General features: G+C 26.4%; 1 protein-coding gene across 1 annotated transcript; it reads left to right on the forward strand.

Annotated features, from left to right (window-relative positions):
- The first annotated feature begins 15761 nt into the window (after window positions 1–15761).
- LOC124428377 (histone-lysine N-methyltransferase SETMAR-like) lies at window positions 15762–16956 on the forward strand. Its single transcript, XM_046972320.1, has 4 exons — window positions 15762–15816; window positions 15937–16322; window positions 16419–16770; window positions 16931–16956. The coding sequence occupies exons 1-4, from the start codon at window positions 15762–15764 to the stop codon at window positions 16954–16956; spliced, it is 819 nt and encodes a 272-aa protein (XP_046828276.1).
- Window positions 16957–17318: the final 362 nt, after the last annotated feature.

Raw genomic sequence — 17318 nt, forward strand, 5'->3', positions numbered from 1 at the left:
GACGTTTCATGGGGGTTCCGTTAGAAATCCCCACAAGTTATTATTACACACATATATATATATATATATATATATATATATATATATATATATATATACCGTGTCAGTATGAAAATAACATAGGGCGTACTTTAGTCCTCTTGAAAGGGACCTTTTGGTAGCACGTGTCACTGACTGATCCTGTTCATCCTACGAAAAGTTATATGAAAGGTATCTTTTATTATCGAACTTTGACCTTCTAAACACTTGGATTTTAATCCTTATTGATCGATGAATATATCATTTATTATGTTGATCCTTTTGTATTCTTATCAAATTACGGACACATTTCTAATAAATTATATGAATGATATTATATTGGCCAATATAAGTAATGTGTTCGTATAACTAATATGTGTGTGTATGTTTTGGAATTTTCAATATCTTATATCTAAAAAAAAAACACTATATTCTATACAGTATATAGTATATAGTATTTTTATTAATTAATGGTTAGTTATTTTGTAGAATAAATGTATCAGTATAGTTAAATGAATAATTTGATCGATATAAATAATTAAGTATTAAGATTGCGTCTGGATTACGCCATTTCTATTTACTTTATTAATTACATTATTTAATTTATTATTAAATGTTTTATTACATTATATTGTAATAAATATTATATTATAAGGACTATATATATATATATTATATAAATATAAATTCTGATTATTTATTTAAAAAAAAACGAATCAAATGTTTAAAAATATTGATCTAATAAATAATAGCCGTTAATTAATTATTTATATTATAAATATATATATATATTATAGAGACACTAGAGTTGTACAAAATTTTGTGCTATATAATATAGATATAAATAAATAAATATAAATATATTCATGTATATATGTAATACTATAAATATCATAGTATTATTATTTATTTAATTATATATGTATTTTTTATATAACTTTATTTATAATATATATATATATATACACACTATAAATATAAATAAATAATAAGAAGTAATAATCTAATAATATATGATTTACTATAGTTACATATTATATTACATATGTATACTACTTTATGCTATTTCATATAATTAATAAAAAGAGTTAATTACTATACTAAAGAGTATTACTTTATATAAAATAGTACTAAAGTAATATAGCATACTTTATATATATTATTCTTTTTCTCTCTCTTTTCCTTATAACTATATAAAACTTTATATAGACTATATATAATATATTACTCTGTAGTTATTAATAAATATGTTATAGTTATTATACCACATATTATCGTATTGCATATATCTTTGTATTAGTATTAGAAATATTGAAATATAGTTCTTTTTATTTCGATTTAAAATATTGAAAATGGCGATCTTACTAAATAAATAATAATAATAATAACAATAACAAAAATCCTTACATTATTTTTTTCTAGTATAATAACTATAATAATAATAATAATAAACTAATAATAATAATAATAATAATAATAATAAAATAAACAATAAAACAAACAAAGAAATATAAACAATAAATCATACAATAAACAATAATAATAAAATTAATCCTTTTTTTCTTAAATATATATATGATACTAGAAATCTTTGGAAATTAATTATTGATCGATTAATAATAAAGAAGAAATCAAATAAATAATTAGATCTTCAATATCAGTGAGCTTCTCCGTTATGCTTAGTTAATATTTTTGTTCTATCAATTATATTGATGCCATTGTCTCTTCGATTTTTTGTTTTTATATTAAATGTGTCAAGGTAACGATAAGGAACAAATGTTGTTTATTCGCGAAATGCGATTGGCAGGATCAAAACTATGAATTTTCTCACTATGAATATCATTCATAACGATCGCCCTTTACGATGAGGCGAATAGAAATCGTTGGTTATACGTGGCTCATCATTTCTCCTTTATATGTACGTATTTTACATTAACTCGGTAAGCAGCTACACACACACAGATACAGGCATGCACACACTCACATAGATATATATATACAGGGTGGTCATTAAAAGACCGAAGTGTTTGTGAAAAACTTATAACTTGTTCATTTTCAATCTTTTTTATTTTCTTTTTTCTTTTTTCTTTTTGTAGATAATAGAACATTCCTTAAAGAATAAAATGGTTACGATGTAATGTCGAGTAATAATACAAAATTAAAAAAGCACGTATTTGTAAAAGTTATTATTATTTTATATCATTCGGTCTTCCAGTGACGCAATCCTGTGCATTATATTATATATAGTGTCCTAATAGCAATGCACCGACCATGATTATTACAAAATTTAATGATATTTTCGTAAAACACCGAGACAAGTCAATTTAATTTTCGAAAGGGGACGAATTCTTATTCAAAAAATAAATAAATTTTTAATAAATAAATTTATTAACTTTTAATAAATAAATTTATCCAATCTTGGATCAATTTTCTATGGGGCGGGTAGGGGGGATAGAGCAGAGGGGTGGTTAACAAAACAAAAATTAAAATCAACAAGCGGAAACAAAAATGAAAATCTGAAATATTAACAGAGCATCAAATGGCATATCATTTCAAAAATTCTTTTGATTCTCCTTACGTAGGTGTTATTTCTTTTTCTTAACTTTTTTCTTTTACTTTCTTTTTTTTTTTCTTTTTAAATTTTGGATCAATAGTTTCCAAGAAAATGTCTTTCGAAGTTTTCACGATTAATAAAATTAACGTTTATTTAATAAAACGTTCCAAACGTTTATCGTCTACGTTCAAATCAATAATAATATTTAAAATCTTTGTTCAGTGTTAGCTTTAACAATTCTACAACAGATTGGATTTATTTAAATGAATTGGATTTATTTGAACTGATATCTCGGATAACAAAAATTATTTAGATTATTCTTTTTACTTTGATCTAATTGGAAACTTTATATTTATCCATTGATCATAGATCATAATGAAAAATTGTAAATGACATGAATATACCGAAAGAAATGTATTTTTTTTGGTTTTATTTTTAACACGATGCGTAACTCCATTAAAGTAAATAATTAAATATTTAACATTTAATTATTAAATATTTAAATATACATTAAATATTTAAATGTTAAATATTTAAATATTATACATTAAATATTTAAATATTTAAATATATAAATATTTCAAAGTTTTAAAAGATCTTTCAAATGATATCCTATTTGAGCCTTTTCATTGAAATTTTCCATTCAATGGCAGGGATTTTCAATGGAATTGGAATTCCATTGACAATTTTTAAGGGGGATTGTTAACACGCCCATTGCCTTTTAGAGCATTAACCAAATACGATAAGAATCCATTTCATTTATTATAAAGACCAGTTTCTCTTGAAAATTAAATTGATCCATCTTAATATTTTTCATAAAAATCATTTGATTGCATAATAATCCTGATGGATGCTTTTTATTGGGACACTGTGTATATATATATATATATATATATATATATATATATATATATATATATATATATATATATATATGGTTGCACATATTTTCTACAACTAACCATAGAAGGATACTCACGTGCTGCTTCGTCATAAACGTTTTCCCCATAAATGCATTTCACGTTCTACACCTGCTCAATGCGACGCGTATATATTCCACGCCTTTAAGTTTCTTTCGTATCTTCTTAACTCTTCTCCTTCTCTAGTCCCTCCTCCTTCTTCTCCTCTTATTCCTCTTCCTCTATCACCTCTTTCTCTTCTTATTCCTCTTTTTTTTTTACTTTTATCTTATTCATCCTTTTAAATCTTCAATTCCAAAGAATTATCTTATCGTTTTCGATCAACTATTGTTTATATACCGGACGTCTTTGGAATTTGTTTGTATAGATGTATGTATCTATGTATGTATTTATATATGTATGTATGTACTTATATATCTATCTATCTATGTATGTATGTATGTATATATGTATGTATCACGGTAATGCACAAGCTTATCTTCGAGAAAATTTGCATTAACTCCTATTCCATTCGACCGAATAGGAATTGGTTCTACGTATTTCGCGAGAAAGAACACCGAGAGATAAATGGAATGAAATAGATGCAAACTGATAAAAAGAGAAAGAGAGAGAGAGAGAGAGAGAGAGAGAGAGAGAGAGAGAGAGAGAGAGAAAGATAAAGATAGATAGATAGATAGATAGATAGATAGATAGATAGATAGCGATATATAGTTACATGGATAGATAGACGGATAAATAGATGGAGAGATATAAGAAAATTAGTAGTTAGATAGATATTAGAATTGACCAATTAGTATCGTCGAAATTTTTTATTGTATTTTTATTACTTTTTTCTTTTCTTTCTTGTTTAATTTTTTTTTTATTAAAAATTATAAATATTCAACTATCCTATATTAAATAATATCAGAATTTTTTTAATAAATATTCGATATTTTTTGATTGAATATAGTGTTTTTTATTCGGATATAAAGTACTGTAAATTCTTTCTTGAATAAATAAATAAAAAAAATTTTTTAAATAGTAAAAAATTTTTAACGTTATTTATTAATCAAATGAATACAAATAATAATAACAATAGTGTATAGAGAATATTTAGTTGTGCCAATAAGTAATTTCTAATATATTCTCAATATTTTTTATTAAATACAAATATTACTTATATTCAGATATTAAATATTAAAATTTATAAATATTTTTTACTGTATAATGTATTAACTATTAACTATATAAAGAAAAAGAAATGTTACAAGTTATGATATTATTTATTTGCCATTGCAATAAAACAATAATAATATAACAATAATAGTACATATATATTCACATTATATTGTTTATATATAAATAAAATAAAGTAATATTACAATATTATTTATTGGCCAATTTAATAGATACTTACAGAAAGATAAGTAAATAAATAAATACAGCATAGATTAATAAAGAAAAATGAAGATAAATAGATAAATAAGTAAATGTATAAATAAAGATAATTATTGAATAATGCACTATATATATATAGATATGTAAATATAGATATATGTATATATATATATATATATATATATATATATATATATATATATATATATATATGTATATATATGTATGAGCCGTTTATTTTGAAAGTGACCTAACTCCATTTATCTTCAAATCAAGATATTTAAGGATTTGTGTTTCAATGAATTTAAAGATATACGTATAGGATACTAATGAGTTATACTACTTAAGTGTATCTAAGGGTGTTAAATTTATAGTTCCTATTAAAATAGTGGCAATTATTAAGTGAATAATATGCGTTTTCTTATCAAGAATGAAGTTAGGCCACTTTCAAAATTAACAATCAGATTCATTATAAAATTTGAAGGTGCCCAAGTCCATTCAACATAATTTAAGATGCTTCAAATAGAAAAAAACAATACTCAATTTATTTTACATATCTTTAAAACACTTCGAAAACATAATTTATGCGATTCAAAACATTTTTTAACTACATAACGTACAAAATTACAAACATAAATTTATTACAAAACAATTTACTACTCATCTGGATTTTGTGTATGTGAAAGGGATTTGAAGAAATCATGATGTTCCGGTGGTATATATCGTAATAGGTCAATTATGTCCTTGAATTTTGCTGTTGTAATTTGTCTGTTTTTTTTTTATACAGTGGTGTCAATACAATATTTTCGATCTTTCTTAATCTACCCCGACGTGGTAATAAATTCAGGACTTTAAAATTTTCATTTTCATTCATTGATTTAAGTATAAATGGAGTTAGGCCACTTTCAAAATAAATAGTTAAATTATTGAACTAATTCTGGAAACTTATGCGTCAAGAATTATCGTATTTGCTCGGAATATAAGCAACCTGAAATGCTTTACTGATAAATAAGATAAAGTTGTATATGTAATTATAGCAACCGGAAAAAATTGACAAATGGAGTTAGGCCATTTTCAAAATAAACGGCTCATATATATATATATATATATATATATATATTATCCATTTATATTTATTTACATTTCTATCATAATATATTCAAAAATAAATATAGATTGAGAGAAAAAAGAGATAGATGGATAGATAAATAGATGGATGAAGGTAGATGGATGAAGATAGATAGATGGATTGATACATATATAGATAAATAGATGTATAGAATAAAGATAGATAGATATATAGATAAATATACAGATATAACTAGATATATAAAGATAGATTACCAATATAAATTAATTTCCACGTTATTCATCTGAATTGAAATTGTTTCAATGCATTTTATGAGAACGATAGATTTATAGAAAGATATAGATATAGATATAGATATAGAGATAGAAACAGAAAAGAGAAAGAAAAATCAAGAAATATTTTTTGCCGATGATTTTTACGATCTGATCAATCCGACTTAATCTTATATTTCGAATTAATTCTATCCTCGAGAAGACGTAGCAATTTCGTTGTCGGTGTCGAATAATAATAATAATAATAATAATAATAATAATAATAATAATAATAATAATAATAATAATAATAATAATAATAATAATAATAATAATAATAATAATAATAATAAAGGAAATAAAAGAAAAAATTAAAAAAAAAAAAAGAAATAAATTGAAGTAACCGGATTACCGTAACTTTTCTTCTCTTTTGATTATGCAATGCAGAACGAGATGAAGGGTGGGTGATCGTTCCGCGTCTTGAAAGATAACGGAGCGTGCCGAAAATCGAGGTCGACGATTATCCACGCGCGAGCGCCACGAAATCGTCGATCGTTGTTCCGCCTTGAATTTCGCGTCATGAAAACCAGCGTGATAATACGTTTAACGGTAAAAAAAAAAATAAAAAAGAAAAAAAAAGAAAAGAAGAATAAAAAGGAAATTAAAAAGAAAAATACATACATACGTGCATATAATATGTATATACCTATATACATACATATATACATATATCTTAAACGTCTTACATTAACGCATTTTATTTGTATGCAAAGAAAAATTTTTTTAGAATATAACTACTCCTTATGTAATATAATATAATAGTTATTAACTGTGTGTAACGATCGTTTAAATGTTTAAATCAATTTTTTCGTGGAAATTATTTATCAATTCTTTTGGTTTGTTTGTTTGTTTGTTTGTTTTAATAATAACTTATATAAACTTTTATACAAACTTTGCTTATATTAATTTTTTATTAACAGATCGATGAAAAATGATATGTATAGATATTATACGTACGATATTGATATTTTTAATGTAAATATTAACCATAAACATTTTAAAGAATGAAATTACGCATCGATATTATATTTTGATAAATTTCTTTAATTGATAATTAAATTCGATTATAGGGTTTTAGATATCATTTATTTTTATATTTTTATAAGTAAATTAATTTTATACAAAAGTATTTTATTTATATTTTATATAAAATTTTTTGTACAAAAATAAATTGGAATATGTTTGACTTTTATTAATGTATTGTATATAGATACGTTAATAAAAAAAAATAAAATCTATTGAAATCTAAAAGAAAAAGTTAAATTATTCATTATAAAATATATCACATTTTGGCTCATAATTTTATATACCTATTATTAATATATAGTAATAATTATTATAAGTTGAATATTATTATCTTTTTATTGTTTACAAAATATTTTATATAAATAAATTTTATTATAAATACATCGTTAAGCTAAATTCAATATTATGCAAAAATATTTTTACGTTGTTATTGATAAAAAAAATGTATTTGTATTTAACATATAAAACTTTTTTTAACATATAAAAATTTTTTATGATTTAATTCATTAAATTTCTTTCATCTTACAAAAAATAAAAATAAAACATGAAAAATTAATTTATCCTTGAAAGAAAATAAAATGTATACAGTATATATTAAGATGTAATATATACAATAGTTGTTTTAAATGCTATTATTTTTAAATATTAATTTGCATAAAAATGTCTATCGAATAAAGAGAAAATATAACATTAATTAGGAATTATGATAAAAAATTTCTATCAAATAAAAAATATATCGAAATATCTCTCTCTCTTTTTTTTAAATAAATAAATAAATAAATAAATAAATAAATAAATAAATAAAAAATATTATGCAACAAAATTTATACCAACGAGAAAATATGACAAAATACTTTTGCAAAGTATTAAAATAAAATATTTTAAACATAAAATATCTTATATTGGTACAATTTTAAAAAATCTCTCATACGTGAATATTGAAAAAGTGATCCTTCAATTTAATACCACTAACAATAATAGTAATAATAATAATAATAATAATAATAATAATAATAATAATAATAATAATAATATTAATTATAATCTTAATCATAATTACGAAGATAATAATTATTGAGTAAAATTTAACAAACAAAAATGCGTTCGAATTCGAGAAAGAAAAAGAAAACGAAAAAAGAAAAAAAAGAATTAAAAACTTTACAATGATCCTCGGAAATTTATTAATAATAAATTGACAATAAACAAAAACAACAACAACAACAATAATAATAATAATAATAATAACAATCATCGTTGCGAAGATAATAGTTATCTCGATTAGAAATAAAATAAATGAAATAAACAGAAAAAAAGGGATAAAGAAGAAGTTAAAAAACAAATTAAATATCAAATTATTTCTCGTTTCGAAATTACTTCTATTCAAAATCCAATTGCAAATATCGTGGACAAGTTTTTCGATTTCCACGTTGATAACGCATAAATATCATAACCATAAGAGAAATTAAAGTATTCAATGTTCAAATGTGACTCTCGAAATATATCGTACTGTAAAATTTTCAATGCCCACGAAGGGCCTTGTACTGGGCCTGTTGTCGTTGCTCCTCCTCCTCCTCTACCACCTTCCATCATCTTATTTTTTTTCATTTTTATTTTCTTTCTTTCTTCTTTTTTTTTCTCTCTTCTTCTTCATCTTCTCCTTCTCGAAGGACACAAAACCAAGTGACCGTGAGTAGGGATGAAAATGAGAAGGCACCAAACGAAATCTACGAAAGTAAAGCTTGAAGTAAAGCCGAAGGGAAGCCGATTGCTCGGCAGTGCGTTAAAAATGAAGACATTCAGATTAAGATATGATTCTATATAAATCACTGAACTGGTGGCTGGTGCTCCGTTCAGCTCGAACGTGCTATCTCTCTTTCTTTCTCTCGCTCTCTCTCTCTCTCTCTCTCTCTCTCTCTCTCTCACTCACTCTGTCTCTCTTTCTCTTTCATCCTCTTCGTGCCACTCTTTCGCCTTCCTTCGACCTGGTCCAGCACCGATTCTGCTTACACATATCCACTTCGATCTTAGAATCTCTTTCTCTCTCTCTCTCTCTCTCTCTCTCTCTCTGCATCTCTTTTTCTCTCTATCTGTCTATCTCTTTCCTTCTCTTTTTCTTTCTTTCTCTCTCTCTCTCTCTCTCTCTCTCTCTCTTTCTTTTTCTTTATCTCTCTTTCTCTCCATCGTATCGACTCGTGACCGGCACTCGTATATATACCCACCACACTGGTGGCATGGAGGTCTTTCATTTGTTTTATCTCACCGATTCTAATTAATATTTATCGTCTATTTACCGGCGATATCTCAAAGGTGGTAGATACCCAAATCGAGTTATATAACAACGTTAATATAAAGTGGATTTATTTATCATTAAAATTGACGTTAACCCGCGGTGACGGTAATTTGGGACTATAGAATTTTAATTTTTTTTTTTCTTTTTCTAGTTTTTCTTCTTTCATTATTTCTTTCTAAGGTGAAAGATTTTAATGATATCGTCAGAATTCTTCGTTTTTGATTTTGACGATAACGACAGACGCGTCACGATCGTTTTTATAATGTAATGTTGTTTATTTGTTGTTTTACATATAAATATAACATAAATTTATGCTTTACGTGTAACGTGAACATAAATGAAAAATACACGATAATGGATTTTTATAAATTTGAATACTTTAATTTCTTCTCGGTTATAATACTTATGCTTCATCAATGAAAAGATCGAAAAACTTGCCCACAATATTTGAAATTGCACTTTGAATAAAAGTAATTTCAAAATGTAGGATGATTTGATTTTTCATGTTTTTTTTTCTTCTTTTTTTGTCCTTTTCCATTCATTCTATTTATTTTATTTCTAATCGATATAACTATTATCTTTGTAACGGTGTTTGTTATTTATTATTATTATTATTATTATTATTATTATCATTATTATTATTATTGTTGTTATCGTTGTTGTTCTTGTTTTTCTTATTGTCAATTGATTAATATTACATTATCGAGGATCATTGTAAAAGTTTGTAAATCTTTCTTTATTTATTTCTTTTATTTACGTATAACGTAAACATATGTGTAAATGAAAAATATGTGCAAATGTATTTTTATACTCATAGTTTAAAGTGTTAGATCCAATTAAATTTCTTTTTTTTCTTTTTTTTCAATTAAATTCATCTTCCTTGAGGAAATGTATCTCTTAATACGATATAATTAATTATACAATTTTTAATTATAAATATTCGAACTGATTCGAAACAACGTAAAGGGTACAATAACATATTGCCATTGGCCATAATCGTTATAAAAATTAATAATAAAAAAAAAAAAAAAAAAGAAAGAAATATATGTACACATAAAATATAAGAAATCAATAAAATGAAATAAACGAAAGTAATACCAAAAAATTAAAAATAAAAACCAGTAACAAAAAATTTTATACTATTTATCTTAATATACCATAACAAAGTGAAAGTAACAAAGTTATATCTAAATTCGAAGATCGAAATAACGTAATGTAAAATATTGTAACGTAATATAATTTTTATTAAGAATAAACATATCTCTTCATTAATCTTTATCAAATAACTATAAATTTCTATTTAATCAAATACCTGATCCAATTAATTTTAGATTTATTTTAAATATTTTACAAGAATTGATGTCTTATGTAACATATGTTTTATATAAATATATCACATTTATTAAAAGTAAATAGATTATATCAGGACAATGGACATAACTCGATTAATATTCGTTAACTTATTTTAATTAATTTTTTAGAACTATTCTATCGATCTTATCCTATCGATCGACGTTCTTCTTTATGGGTTTTCACATAATGCATATATACATATATATATATATATATATATATATATATATATATATATATGCGTATGTACATATATATACACATACATACAAATGTACCATTGTTAAGTATTAAACGTAAAAGTTAATTAATAAACGATCTAAATGATTTCATATACTATGTAATAATTAATAAATACTGGTTCTCTTGAAAGATTCCCTAAGGCAGTAAATAAAAAGCTCGTTCATGGAATGACTGGAAATCCTTCGCCGGGAACATAATAAGAGTAATTTCTCATGAGATCGAGTTATTCGTAGCTCGATCGGTCGGTAGTAGAAGCTACGATCTCACAATGGAATCGTTCATTAACGATTTCCTTGGAAAGGCAGAGCGTAATTTACACCGGCTAAGAAGGGCGGTTTCTTTAATATATATTATCACGAGTTATGCACCTGCGCGCATAAATGCGAATATATCGAAAGAAGAAGTGGCTTCTCTTCGTGCCAGAAGTTTATAGGGTTCTACTTCTTCATCTATATGTCCTTCATCTTTCTCTTCATCTTCATCTACCTGTCCTTGATCTTTCGTTTCTTCTTCTTCCTTTTCTTCTTCTTCTTACTTTTTCATATTTCTTATATTCTTCATCTATCTCTCTTTAATCTTTCTCTTTTATCCTTATTATTTATTTTCATATATATATTTCTTCCATCTTTTTCTTCTTCTTTTTTTTTATTTCTCAATTTTTAATCATCATCTACTTCTTCATATAACTTTTGCTTTCATTTTTCTTCTTTACCTTTCCTTCTTCTTTATTTTCTCTCCTTCTCCTCCTCCTTCTTCTTCTTTTTCTTCGTCATCTTTTTCTTGCTGATCTTACTCTTCTTCTTCTTCTTCTTCAACTTTTTTTCACCTTCTTCTTCTTCTTCTTCATCTTTCTCTTCTCCTTCTTCTTTATCTTTCTCTTCTTTTTCTTCAATTTCTTCTTCTTGAATTTCATTCTATTCATGCTTTTTACAATCTCTTTTTCTTTTTCTCCATTCTTTACTTCTTTTTCCTCAACCTTTTTTTCTTTTATTCTTTATCTATCTCTCTTTCATCTTTCTCTTCTACCTTTCTTACTTCTTCACCTTTCTCGTCATTCTTTCCTTCGTCTTTTTCTTCTTCTTTTTCTTTATTTCTCAATTTTTAATCATCATCTACTTCTTCATATAACTTATTCTTTCATTTTTTTTCTCTACCTTTCCTTCTTCTTTATTTTCTCTCCTCCTCCCTCTCCTCTTCTTTCTTCTTCTTCTTCTTCGTCATCTTTTTCTTGCTGATCTTACTCTTCTTCTTCTTCTTCTTCTTCATCTTTCTCTTCTCCTTCTTCTTTATCTTTCCCTTCTTTTTTTCCATTCTTTACTTCTTTTTCCTCAACCTTTCTTTCTTTTTTATTCAATCTCTCCTACTTTTTCTTCTTCTTCTTCTTCTTCTTCTTCTTCTTTTCTTCCTCTTCTTTCTTACTTTTCTTCTTACTTTTCTTAATACTCTTTTTCGTCTTCACTTTTATCAATAAATTTTCTAATTTTATTCTTCTATCTTTTCTTCATCTTCCTCTTTTATTCTTCTTTATTTCCTTTTAATTTCATTTTCTTTGTCATGGCTTTTCTCTTTTTTTTTTGTTATTTTTTCATCTCATTCTTTCCCTTCCTCTTTCTAATCCTTTTTTTTTCATTTTCTTATTCCCCTTTTTCATTTTTCCTTACCATTTGACTTTTCCTTTTTTAAATCTCACTTCTTTTTTTTTTCATTTTATTTTATTCTTTATCTTCTTTTTCTTCTTTTTCTACCCGTTTCTCTTCTTATTCTTCCTTTTCATCGTTCTCTTCTTCGTCTTTCATTATTTTTCCTTCTTAATCTTTCTCTTCATTTTCTTCATTTTCTCCATCATTCTCTTCTTCATCCATCATATCTTCTCCTTCTCAATCTCTCTCTTCTTTTTCCTCTTAATTTTTCTCTTCTTTCTCTCCATCCTCTTTTATCTTCATCTTTTTTTTTCTTTATTTCCTCTTCGCATAATTTTCTTTTTCTCATAGTTCTCTTCATCATCTTTTCTTACTTCATCTTTTATTACTTTTCATCCTTAATCTTCCACTTTTTTTTTCCTCTTAATTTTTCTCTTCTTCTTCTTCTTCATATTTTCTATCTTTCTCTTCTTCATCATTCCCTCGTTCCACTTCTCCTTCTTCATCATTCATTTCTTCTTCTTATTAATCTTTCTCTTCTTTTTCCTCTTAATTTTTCTCTTCTTTTTCTTCATCTTTTTTTATCTTTTTCGTCTTCATCATTCCTTTCTTTCACTTCTCCTTCTTCGTCTGTCATTTCTTCATCTTTCTCTACTTCTTCTTCTTCTTCTATCTTATTTTCACTTTCTCCTTTTTCTTTCTCCAATGCTTCTCCTCTCTCTCTCTCTCTCTCTCTCTCTCTCTCTCTCTCTTGTTCATTGAACGTTCGTAGAGTCGAGTAAAAGAGGGAATGCGAAAGATCGAAGAACTCACAACGTTTACGCCTAAGCACTATATCCCTACTCTACTCTATACCATCCCCATCCCCCCACCCCCCATACTCGACCAACTATGATCCTTTATGAGAACGAGGCGTGTATACCGTTGCGGTTCAAGTAGAGTCATAAAGTAAATCAGCTATGATCGAGCAACCGCGCGCTCTGTAGCGCCGCTCGATGCTCCCTTTCTCTATCTCTTTCTCACAATACCGCAATAGGAGCTTGCAAAAGATCAATAAGGAGACGGTCAAAGGCGTAAGTCAACGAGTTACGACGACCGAGACCTGAATGGATGACAGGTAGATCTATAGAAATGCATTTTTCCAAGTAACAAAGGTGATATCATTATTTTTATCCTTATCTATTTATTTATTTGTTCGTTCGTTTGTTCGTTTGTTCGTTTCTTTGTTCGTTTGTTTATTTGTTTTTACAACACTAAATATTGTTTGTAAAATATGGAACCAAATGTTATACTACATTTTACTAAGGTCAAACAAATGAACAAATTTCATTGAAACTTACGTTCAAAAATGAAAGAATATATTGGACCGTTTATTTCGAAAGTGGTGTAAGTGCATTTTAAAAAAAAATGATATAACACGTAATTTATGCTTAATTTAATGCAAATTTTTTTTATGCATAACTAGTTAGTGTTTAATTTCTTAAAAAATTCCCGTGTTTTGTACAATTTAAAATTGATCGGTAAAAGAAATTGCGTAATCATTGATTATGAAAGTGGTATATGTCCAATTGAAAATTAAAACAACAATTGATGACGAAGAAAAAACGATTCTTGTACAAAGACATGATGTTCACTTGCAAGATACTGAATTAGGAAGTAAAGGATTAAAAGAAGATAAAATTCTGGCATCAAAAAATCCTGATAAATATCCTTTGCCTTTTCTTTTGATTTACAAAAAACCTTACCTTATATCAAATTATCTGTCTCAATCGTATATTATAAGCGAAATATATATATTTTAAACGAGGGTTTTCACAATTTCCACGACAATAAAGTTAATATGTATGTGTGTGACGAAACTATTGCTTCCATGGGATCGCAAGAAGTAGTTTCTTGCTGTTTGAGGCATTTAGAAAATGTAACGACCCAATGTCATGTTATTACCTACAATGACATGTGTACTGGGCAAAATCGAAATTTACACATGGCATTGATGTGGTTGAAGGTTATTCAATCATTGGTAAATAACATTGACATAAGTGATCAGAAATTTTTACTCTCGGAGCATTCATATCTTCCGAACGATGCAGATTTTGGCATCATAGAAATGGCATTGCGAAAAAAAGAATTTTCTGTACACACCATAGGATTATTATGACGTAATAATACAATGTAGAAAACATAATAAATTCATTTTACGTGAAATGAAACGGGAGAACTTCGTTTCAACAAAAAAACGCAATAAAAAAACAGATAAGAAGAAACAGTAATGGAGAAAAGGTAAATTGGTTGCAAATATGTTGGATAAGGTTTCTCAAAAGTGCACCATACACTATTTTATATAAAACATCGATGAAGGATAAAGAATTTAAAACTGTAAATTTATTACTTACACGTCCTGGAAGACTGCCAAAATTTGAAAAAATCGCCTTGACGCCTTTGTACCAAGATACCAGGCTCTATTACTTATGAAAAATATAAAGATATCAAGCAGTTATTACCTTATATACCTCTGGTGCATCATGAATATTTCAAAACACTTCCACATACAGATTATAGATTATAGATAAGTAAATACTATAAATATCTTGTAATTTTAACAATGTAATTAACGTCTAAAATTAAAAATACTACTTCTATTTTATATCGTGTCATTATTTGTAAACAAAATTGGATTAATATGATGTATATTTTAAGTGACATTTGATTTTTCAAAATTGAAATTAAATGATTTTTACAATTGACTAATTTATTTAAAATATATTTGGTTGTTCGGAAAGTAATTTCGTTTTTTCCCAACAAAGGATTTAATTGTATTTTTTTGCATCTAACTTCGCCGCATAATCATTATATGTTTTGAGAGCTGATATAGCAAGGCTTGTGTGTGAAAAAGTCCAATTGATTCTACGCAATAGTTTTTGGTTGGTGCCCTTTTAAATATGGAGAGCAATAAGCAGCATTTTCGTCATATTTTACTTTTTTACTATAAAAAAGGTAAAAATGCTGTTCAAGCCAGAAAGAAATTAACCGATGTGTATGGAGAAGATGTGTTGACAGTACGCCAGTGCTAGAACTGGTTTGCAAAATTTCGATCCGGCAATTTTGATGTCGAAGATGCATCACGTTCTGGAAGGCCGGTTGAAGCTGATAAAGACACGATAAAGGCATTAGTTGATGCAAATCGGCGAATAACAACACGTGAGATCGGTGAGAGATTAAATTTATCAAATTCAACTGTTTATGACCACTTGAAAGGTCTGGGTTTAACCTCGAAGCTCGATATATTGGTTCCCCATGTTCTCACGGAGAGAAATTTTTGTCGTCGTGTTGACGTCTGTGATTCGTTTCTCAAACGTCACGAAAATGATCCATTTTTGAAGCGCATCATTACTGGGGACGAAAAATGGGTTGTATATAACAATGTCAAACGCAAGAGATCATGGAGTAAAAAAGATGAACAGGCTCAAAGCATTTCCAAAGCCAATATCCATCAAAAAATGGTGATACTGTCTGTTTGATGGAATTTTAAAGGAATCGTTTTTTTTGAGATTTTACTGGATAACACAACAATTAATTCTGAAGTCTATTGTCATCAGCTGGACAAACTGAATGATGCACTTCAACAGAAAAGGCCAGAATTAATCAACAGAGAAGGTGTAGTGTTCCACCAAGATAATGCGAGACATCATACAAGTTTGGTCTCTCGCCAAAAGCTTTTACAGCTTGAATGGGATACAATGCTACATCCACCATATTCTCCATATCTGGCACCTTCGGATTATTATTTGTTCCGGTCACTGCAAAATTTTTTAGACGGTAAAACCTTCACTTCAAATGAGGAGATTAAAAACCACCTCGATCAGTTTTTTGCCAGTAAAGACCAAAAATTTTATGAGCGTAGAATCATGCTATTACCAGAAAGATGGCAAAAGTTATTGGACCAGAATGGTCAATATATAATTTAATAAAATATTTGTTCATTATACGAAAATTATCTTTCATTTTCACAAAAAAAAACGAAATTACTTTCCGAACAACCCAATACATTATTTTAGTTAAATTCGTCTAAAATAAATTTATATAATCAAATTACATATTGATAAATCAGTAGAAACATTGCCAGACTTGATATAATTAACTTAAATTTTTTAATTGACAAATATGCTAACCTTTAATTTTCTCGTAACAAGAGAAAATGGACTTACACCACTTTCAAAATAAACGGTCCATATATGTTTTCAATGATATTTATGATTTATTTCCATTCGTCGAATTAATGATTGCCGAACTCTTTCTCCTTTTTTTTCTTTTTTCTTTTTTCTTTTTTCTTTTTTTATTTGTTTTTCTTCTGGACCACTCTGTTTATGGACTCATGGCAAATAATTGGTTCATAAAAATATAATAGAAATAGTAGATGAACTTTGGGAATTTATGTAAAATACATATTTCCAATACAGTTGGAATATTCGAAAGATTATTGACAATTGCTAATTTGA

The sequence above is a fragment of the Vespa crabro genome, chromosome 12 (assembly GCF_910589235.1).
Source record: "Vespa crabro chromosome 12, iyVesCrab1.2, whole genome shotgun sequence".
In the NCBI taxonomy this organism is placed as follows: Eukaryota; Metazoa; Arthropoda; class Insecta; order Hymenoptera; family Vespidae; genus Vespa; species Vespa crabro.

What these genes read in the sequence shown, in the direction of transcription:
- LOC124428377 (XM_046972320.1), top strand. Translation starts at nt 15,762, where the DNA reads ATGGAGAGCAATAAGCAGCATTTTCGTCATATTTTACTTTTTTACTAT. An exon ending in CCAATATCCATCAAAAAATG is followed by an intron (nt 16,323 to 16,418) that starts GTGATACTGTCT and finishes TATTGTCATCAG; the next exon opens with CTGGACAAACTGAATGATGC. An exon ending in AAAGTTATTGGACCAGAATG is followed by an intron (nt 16,771 to 16,930) that starts GTCAATATATAA and finishes TTGATAAATCAG; the next exon opens with TAGAAACATTGCCAGACTTG.